This window comes from Otolemur garnettii, unplaced genomic scaffold (assembly GCF_000181295.1).
Source record: "Otolemur garnettii isolate 467f Iridium unplaced genomic scaffold, OtoGar3 scaffold00099, whole genome shotgun sequence".
NCBI lineage: Eukaryota > Metazoa > Chordata > Mammalia > Primates > Galagidae > Otolemur > Otolemur garnettii.
The window spans coordinates 3228573-3237713 of NW_003852494.1; the positions used below are offsets into that span (position 1 = coordinate 3228573).

At 41.3% G+C, this 9141-nt stretch overlaps 1 protein-coding gene across 1 annotated transcript in view; it reads left to right on the forward strand.

Annotated features, from left to right (window-relative positions):
* CCDC62 (coiled-coil domain containing 62) overlaps positions 1-9141 on the forward strand; it is a 23234-nt gene that overhangs the window by 5834 nt on the left and 8259 nt on the right. The window contains 1 exon segment of the mRNA XM_023516831.1: positions 7270-7405. Within this exon segment, the coding sequence (XP_023372599.1) occupies positions 7270-7405 (136 nt within the window).

Consider the following 9141-nt stretch of genomic DNA (forward strand, 5'->3'; position numbering starts at 1 on the left):
CCTCCAACTCCTGGGCTCAAGTGAGTCTCCTGCCTCTGCCTCCCAAGTAGCTGGGACCACAGGCACCCGCCACAACGCCTGGCTATTTTTTGGTTGTAGCTATCATTGTTGTTTGGTGGGCCTGGGCTGGATTTGAACCCGCCACCTTAGGTGTATGTGGCTGGCGCCTTAGCCACTTGAGCCACAGGTGCCAAGCCTAGTATTTTCTTTTGTTTTTGTTTTTTTGTTTTAGTAGAGTCAGGGGTCTCACTCTTGCTTAGGCTGGTCTTGAATGTCTGAGCTCAAGCAATTCACCTATCTTGGCCTCCCAAAGTGCTAGGATTACAGGAGTGAGGACCACACCCAACTCAGGTTTTTGTTTCTAGATAGGGTCCAGAGTCTCACTTTCACCCAGGCTGGGTACAGTGCTGTAATCATATCTCATTTTAACCTCTAACTCCTGGGCTCAAGTGACCTTCCAGCCTCAGCCTCCTGGGTAGCTGGGACTACATGTATCACCACATTGAGCTGATTTTTTTTGTAGAGATGGAGTCATGCTGTGTTGCCCAGGCTGGTCTTGAACTGTTGGCCTCAAGTGATCCTCCTGCCTCAGCCTCCCTAAGTGCTAGGATTCTAGACATGAACCACCATATCCAGCCAGTTCTTTTAAATTATAGCACTTTGAGGTACTTTTAAAGCAATATTCTATTTTTTTCTTTAAAGAAAAAATTTTGACCAGGTGTGCCTCATACCTGTAATCCTAGCACTTTGGGAAGCTGAGGCAGGCAGATTGCTTGAGCTCAGGAGTTGGAGACCAGCCTCAGCATCAGCAAGAGTGAGACCCCATCTCTACTAAAATAGAAAAACTACTTCTATTCTACTCTCAGATACTTGGGAGGCTGAGGCAAGAGAATCGCTTGAGCCCAAGAGTTTAAGGTTGCTGGGAGCTCAGATGCCACAGTACTTTACCTAGGGTGACAATGTGAAACTCTGTCTCAAAAAATTTATAAAAAAATACAGATTTCTTTTTTTTGCAACTTAATATGTGTTCATTGATTAAACCCCCCACAAAAACAATACAGAAATGTACACCCAGAAGTTGTTATCCAACTGCCTGTGCTCAGCCACTCCTTCCTCCAACCCTCCCCCCCCCCCACATACACCAGCAGTCTCTGGACAGTCCCAGCTGATGTATTGTTGAGTTTACTTACAGACATCTCTATGTGGAGACATGCATACTGATGAATGAGTGATAAATGGGATTTTATTATATAGGAAAACCTCTAGGCTGAGCAAGGTGGCTCATGCCTATAATCCTAGCACTCAGGAGCCCGAGGCAGATGGATCGCCTGAGCTCACTAGTTTAAGACCAGCCTGAGCCAGAGCGAGACCCCATCTCTAAAAACACCCAGGCATTGTGGGTGCCCATAGTCCCAGCTACTTGGAAGGCTAAGGCAAGAGAATCGCTTAAGCCCAAGAGTTTGAGATTGCTGTGAGCTGTGATGCAATGGCCCTCTGCTGAGGGTGACAAAGTGAGACTCTGTCTCAAAAAAAGAAAAGAAAACCTCCAACATTCTCTGTTTGCCAGGATGGCCAATTTAAATTTTCATTCTACAAGGGAGAAAGCTAGTGCCAGGCTATGGACTGTACAAGAGTCCGGGAATTAAACCTTTCTGACATTGCCCATTACGTGTAGAATGTCTTCCAGCATCTTTACTATGAAGATATAGAAACTATAGCAGGAGTGGGTGCTTTTTCCTTAGTTAAAGGTTTTAAGTAAAATTCTTTTCTTTTTCCCTTTTTTAAAAGATAAGTTAAAATACGCTCACCATCTGATTTCAAGTGAGGAATGGGAAGAATATGCTTTAATTCAGCAAATTTTAGGGAAAAAAATTTTTTTTGAGACAAAGCCTTGGCTCTGTCACCCGGGCCAGAGTGCCATGGCTTAAGCCTAGTTCACAGCAACCTCAAATTCCTGGGCTCAAGCAATCCTTCTGTCTCCACTTCCCAAGTAGCTTGGACTACAAGGGCTAATTTTTCAATTTTTAGTAGAGATGCTAAGGCCTCCCAGAATGCTAAGATTACAGGCTGAACCACTGTGCCTGGCCAACAAATTTAATTTTTCAAAAAACGTTTCATTTCCATATTATGGTTTTTCACTTACAAAGCCTGGAAGAAGGAAAGAAAAGGAAGATGGAATTGTTAAGAGCGGTGGTTCTGGCGGTACCTGTAGCTCAATGAGTAGGGTGCTGGCCACATTCACCAAGGCTGGCAGTTCGAACCTAGTCCCGGGCCGGATAAAACAACAATGGCAACAGCAACAGCAACAAAATAGTCGGGCATTGTGGTGGGCACCTGTAGTCCCAGCTACTTGGGAGGCTGAGACAAGAGAATTGCTTAAGCCCACAAGTCTGAGGTTGCTGTGAACTGTGATACCATAGCACTCTACTGAGGGCCACAGCTTGAGACTCTGTCTCAAAATAAATAAATAAATAAAAGAGCAGTGGTTCTTTCTTAAATCATGTTCTCCAGACCTGTTACATTAGCAGCACCTGGGAACTTGTTAGAAATGCAGTTTCTAGGTCCACCCAGGAGCTCTTGAATCAGAAACTGGGAGAGCGTCCCAGCAGTCTGTTTTCCTGAGCGCTTCAGGTAATTCTGATGCATGCTTGAAGTTAAGAACCTCTGATTTAGGCTGGACACACTGGCTCATGCCTGTAATAGTAGCACTCTGGGAGGCCGAGGTGGGTGGACTGCTTGAGCTCACGAGTTCAAGAGCAGCCTGAGCAAAAGTGACCCCTTCTCTACTAAAAAAATAGGAAAACTGAGGCAAGAGAATCGCTTGAGCCCCAAGAGTTGGAAGTTGCTGTGAACTATGACACCACGGCACTTTACCCAGGGCAACAGATGAAACTCTGTCTCAAAAAAACCCAAAAAAACCCCTCTAATTTAGGGAAAGAAAGACCTTATTTAATGACATCCTCTCTTTTGGTTTCTACACTTGGAAATGTTGACTTAGTCTTTATAGATCAATTATTTTTACAGTATCTGTTCCAGAGAGGGCTGGGACCTTCTTCTTTGGCTTCTGTGATTAACTGAAATTCACTTTCTGTTTTCTCTAAGTATCCTATCAATCAGCTTTAGGTGGGGGCACCCCTTAAGCCTGCTAGGTGATTTCTTTCTTTGTTTATTTATTTATTTATTTATAAGACAGAATGTCCCTATGTTGCCCTTGGTAGAATGCCACGTATCATAGCTCACAGCAACCTCAAACTCTTGGGCTTTAGTGAGTCTCATGCCTCAGCCTCCCAAGTAGCTGAGACTACAGGTGTCTGCCATAATGCCCGGCTATTTTTGGTTGCAGTTGTCATTGTTTAGCAGGTCCAGGCCAGGCTCAAACCCGCCACCCTTGAGCTATGGGCACTGAGCCTGATGTATTTATTTTTAATTAACAAATATTTTAAACATACAAAAAAGAATATAACAAATAGTTTTGTACCTACATTCATATTTAACAGTTTAATTTTCTGTATGTTTGCTTTATTTTTCTTTTTAAAGAAATTGTTGGAGATGAAGTCTAAGTCCTATAAGCATTCTCCCCCGTCCACTCTCCCACCAATTAAACACTGTCCTAAAGTTGACTTTTATCACATAAAAGTATATATGTAAATGTTATATAGTGTTTTTGTATCTTAAAAATGTACATAAATGGTAAGATATTGCATATCCTTTTGCAATATGACTTTTCCTACTCTGTTGATATTTTGTGATATTTATCCATGCTGGTATTTGTAGATATAGTAGACCAAGTCTATTTTATTTTATTTTATTTTATTTATTTTATTTTTATTTTATGACAGTCTCAGTCTGTCACCCTGGGTGTCATAGCTCACAGCAACCTCAAACTCTTGGGCTTGAGTGTTCTTCTTGCTTCAGCCTCCTGAGTAGCTGGGACTACAGGGGTAGTCCACAATGCCCAGCTATTTTTTTTTTTTTTTAGTAGGGATGGCATCTCGCTCTTGCTCAGGTGGTCTCGAACTCTTGAGCTCAAGCAATCTGCCCACTCAGCCTCTCAGAGTGCTAGGATGATTATAGGCATGAGCCACCACACCTGGCTAAGTCTGTTCCTTTTACTATTGACTGATGTGTAGTCTGTTAAAGGAATAAAACTCAGTTTATCCAAGTCCCTACTGCTGAGCAGTGAGGTGTTCCTACACTAGCCTGGACATCCCTGTTCACCTCTCTGTGCTTACAGACAAGAATTTCTTTCTTTCTTTCTTTCTTTTTTTTTTTTTGGGACAGAGTCAAAAGCTGTTGCCCTGGGTAGAGTGCTATGGTGTCACAGCTCACAGTAACCTTCAACTCCTGGGCTTAAGTTATTCTCTTCCCTCAGCCCACCACAACACCCAGCTATTTTTTGGTTATAGTTGTCATTGTTGTTTGGCAGGCCCGGGCTGGATTCAAACCCACCAGGTCTGGTGTATGTGGCTGGCACCTTAGCTGCCAAGAATTAATTTCTTTCTTTCTTTCTTTATTTCTTTTTTTTTTTTTTTTGTTGCTGTTGTTGTTGAGACAGAGTCTCACTACATTACCCATGGAGAGTGCCATGGCGTTACAGCCCACAGCAACCTCAAACTTTTGGGCTTAAGCGATTCTCTTGCCTCAGCCTCTCAAGTAGCTGGGACTACAGGCGCCCGCCACAATGCCCAGCTGTTTTTTGTTGCAGTTGTCATTGTTGTCTAGCAAGCCCGGGCTGGGTTCGAACCCACCACCCTTGGTGTATGTGGCTGGTGTAAACACCGTGCTATGGGTGCCGAGCCAGACAAGAATTTCTTTGAGGTCATTACCTACCAGTGTCTTCATCATAAATGGGATCTTCATTGCAGCTCTTTTACAAAGAAAATAAGCTTGAGTAAACTTACTTTTGGTGTTATTTGAGCATTAAATTAGACTTACCTAGGTTTAAATCCCTGTTTTACTTTGTCTTAATTCTGTAAGTTTAAGTTTTACTTTGTCTTAATTCTATGAGTTTCTTTTGGTATTATTTAGCTCTTTTACAAAGAAAATAAGCTAGAGTAAACTTACTTTTGGTGTTACTTGAGCATTAAACTAGACTTACCTAGGTTTAAATCTCTGTTTTACTTTGTCTTAATTCTGTGAGTTCAGGGCAGGCAGTCCTTGGGTTATAAACAAAGTAGATTCTGTAAGTTTCTTCTTAAGTTGAATTTATATGTGAGTTGGAACAGGTACATTTACCTTTTTCCTGTAATAGCCTCTATCCACAACTGTAAGTCACACTTCAGTCAGATGTTTATAACTTGGGGGCTACCTGTAAAGTTATTTAATTTCCCCGAATTTTAGTTTCTTCCTCTGCAAATATGTAGTCATAACACCACAGTTGCTTGGTCTAACTGAGATATTGTAGGGCACAGTCCTTACTAGGTATTTGATGAGCGTTAGTTTTGTTAGCACAGTGCAGAAATGAGGTAAAAACTGGAGAAGTGATTAAAGGAGGGATATTCTAGCCAGACCTGAAGAATATTGTCTCTTTGGATTGAATAAGCAGAGAGAACTGCTCTGTGAATTGAAAACAAAGCTATAGATACATGGCAGTTTAGCATGCAAGAAGATGCACAGCATTATTTGTCCTTAGCGGGATACAAGTTAGAACCACATTGAAATACTACTTCATACCTATTGGAATGCCTGAAATTTAAAAATTGATACCATGTATTGACTAGACTGGGACTTTCATATACTGATGGTGGGAATGTAACCAGTATATCTACTTTGGAAAACTTGTTAGTAGTTTCTTAAAATATATACCTACCGTATGACCCAGCTGTTCCATTCTTAAAGAAAGGAAAACATATTTTTACGCAAAAACTTTACATGAATTTTCAAGCAACTTACTAGCCAAAAAAACCCTGGAAACAACCCAAATGTTCATCAACAGGTGAATGGATAAACAACTATAGGATGTGCATAAATGGAATACTCAGCAATAAAATAGAATCATTTACACACACAATAATATGGGTGGATCTCAAGATAATTATACTGAGTGAAAAAAGCCAAACAGATAAAAGTTTCAATGCATTTATATGAAATTCTAGAAACTGCAAACTAATCTGTCATTACAGAAAGCAGTCGGTGGTTGTCTGGGAATAGAGGAAGGACACACTGGGCAGAGGAGGAATTCCACAGGACTGAGTGGAATGAATGGGTTCACTATTCTTTGCAGTCATTGTTTCAGGGGTGGATATATATGTGTCAAAACTCATCAGATTGTATACTTTAATTGTATAGGTAGTTGTATGGCATCTATATTACATTAAAACCATTAGTTTTTTTAAAGCTATAAATATGATGGAAAATATTTGCTATTACCTTTTTTTTTGTTGTTAGCTCTTGGAGACCCTTTCTCTGTACCTATTTTTCCTCAGGTAGTACATAACATTGCATGCCTACGTTATCCATACATATACACAGATATTTTCATTTGGCACATGTTTGTTAAACATCTTCTGTACGTCAGGTTAATAGTGATCCTTGTTCATGGAAAACTAGAAATTAATTCTGCTTAACAGAGATCAATTGGCAATGACTCATTTTCATGCTAAAAATTCAGATCCCCAGTTGAAAATTAACTATACATTTATAACCCCTTTAGTGTTAAAGCTTCATTTTCTAAATATTTTGACATGCTAAGTATGGCCTTGAAAAGTTGATTTAGGGCTGGGTCTGGTGGCTCACACCTATAATCCTAGCACTCTGGGAGACCAAGGTGGGCAGATTGCTTGAGCTCAGAAGTTCAAAACCAGCCTAAGCAAAAGCAAGGCCCTATCTCTACTAAAAATAGAAAAATTATACTGGTGTTGTAGTGGGTGCCTGTAGCCTCAGCTACTTGAGAGGCAGAAACATGGATCCCTTGAGCCCAGGAGTTTGAGGTTGCACCACTGTGATGGCACCACTGCACTCAACCCTGGCAACAGAGCAAGACTCTATCTCAAAAAAAAAGAAAGAAAGAAAGTTTGATTTAGGAGAACTAAACAATGCCTGGGATGTTTTTATCATCTGGATGTATTTAAGTAAGTCAAATTATTTAACTGAGGAGGTTCTAAGAAATAAAAGGAGTTTGGTTATTGTACTACTTGATGTCTTCCTTTGCTTTGTAATACCCAAAGTGGAAGAAATATTAGCAGGTAGTTAACTTGTGTTTGTAATGTTGTATTTGTAAATGTACACATTTTAAAATGCTTCTTAAATTCATGAATGCTTAAATGTGTTATCTTCCCAGGATGATTTTTCCCCCACAAGTAAACTCCAGCGCTTGCTGGCTGAATCTCGTCAGATGGTGACAGACCTGGAGCTGAGCACACTGCTGCCCATCTCCTGTGAGAATCTCAACAGCAGTGCCCAAAATGTATGTGTTCCAGTTTAGTTTGGCTATATTTGTAATGTCTGGATCCACCACGGAATACTAGTGCACAAGTATCATTGGTAGGGCAAGCTTTCTGTTAGAATGGAATGTTTGTGTCTCTGACAGAGGAAGATAGCACACTTTTTTTGTTTGTCTGTTTGTTTGGTCAGGGCTGGGTTTGAACCTGCCACCCCTGTCATATGGGGCTGGTACCCTACCCCTTGGAGCCACAGGCGCCGCCCCAGCACACTTGTTTTAAAAAGGAGAAAGTCATACTCAGATGTCACTGCCTTAAGACTTCATCTCTCTGCCATTTTTTAGTTTTGTCTTCTCCAATCCGTACATCTTTTCTCTAGGATTTCAGAGCAAATTCCAGATATCATACCATTTCACTCGTAAATTCTTCATTATATACTAACAGATATGTACTTTTTTTTTTTTTTTTTGAGACAGAGTCTCACTATGTCACCCTCAGTAGAGTGCAACCTCCAACTCTTGGGCTTAAATGATTCTCTTGCCTCAGCCTCCCAAGCAGCTGGAACTACAGACACCTGCTACAATGCCCGGCTACTTTTTGTTTGCAGCCATCATTGTTTGGCGGGCCTGGGCTGGATTCGAACCTGACAGCTCGGGTGTATGTGGATGGCGCCTCAGCCAAGCCCAGATATGCACTTTTTAAAGACAACCATAATATCACACTCAACAAAATGTGAAGTAAATCCTTAATATTATCTAATGACTATACCATGTTAAGTTTTCCTCATTTATCTCAAAAATATCTTTTCATGTCCAAACATAGTGGTTCATACATGTAATCCTAGCACTCTTGAGAGGTTAAGGCAGGAGGATTGCTTGAGGTTAGGAGTTTGAGACCAGCCTACATAAGAGCCCCATCTCTATCAAAAATAGAAAAATTAGCTGTTGCCCAGGCTGGAGTGCAATAGCATCATTCTAATTCACAGCAACTTCAAACTCTTGGGTTCAAGTGATCCTCCTGCCTTAGCCTCTGAAAATACCTAGGTCTATAGGCATGTACCATAACACCAGCTAATTTTTTCTTTTTCTTTTTTTTTTTTTGAGAGATGAAATCTATGTTTTTCAGAATGGTATTGAACTCCTCAAGGACCCTTCTGCCTTAGCCTCCCAAAGTGCTGGGATTATAGGCATGGGCCACCATGCCTGGCCAGAGGAAGCTTTGTCATGACAAAGCTATTTTGCCAGTCAGCTGCCCCTTTAAATTTATTCAGTGAGGGGGCATGGCACAGTGGCTCATGCCTGTAATCCCAGCACTTGGGAAACTCAGGTGGATTGCCTGAGCTCACATGTTCGAGACCAGCCTGAGCCAGAGCAAGACCCCCATCTCTGAAAATAGCTGAGCATTATGGCTAGCACCTGTAGTCCCAGCTACTGGAGAGTCTCAGGCAAGAGAATCGCTTAAGTCCAAGAGTTTGAGGTTGCTGTGAGCTATGAGGCCACAGCACACTACCGAGGGTAACAAAGTAAGACTGTCTCAATAAATAAACAAATATATAAATAAATTTATTCAGTGAGGTTGCTTCTTTTGCTTTTCTATATTCGAGCTCCTTGAGTTTTCTAGTCCTTCTTGGGCTTCTTGAGCAGTGATTTCTTAAAAATATTTTGTTATAGGGGTGGCACCTGTGGCTCAAAAGGGTAGGACACCGGTCCCATATGCCGGAGGTGGTGGGTTCAAACCCAGCCCCCGCCAAAAACAACAACAA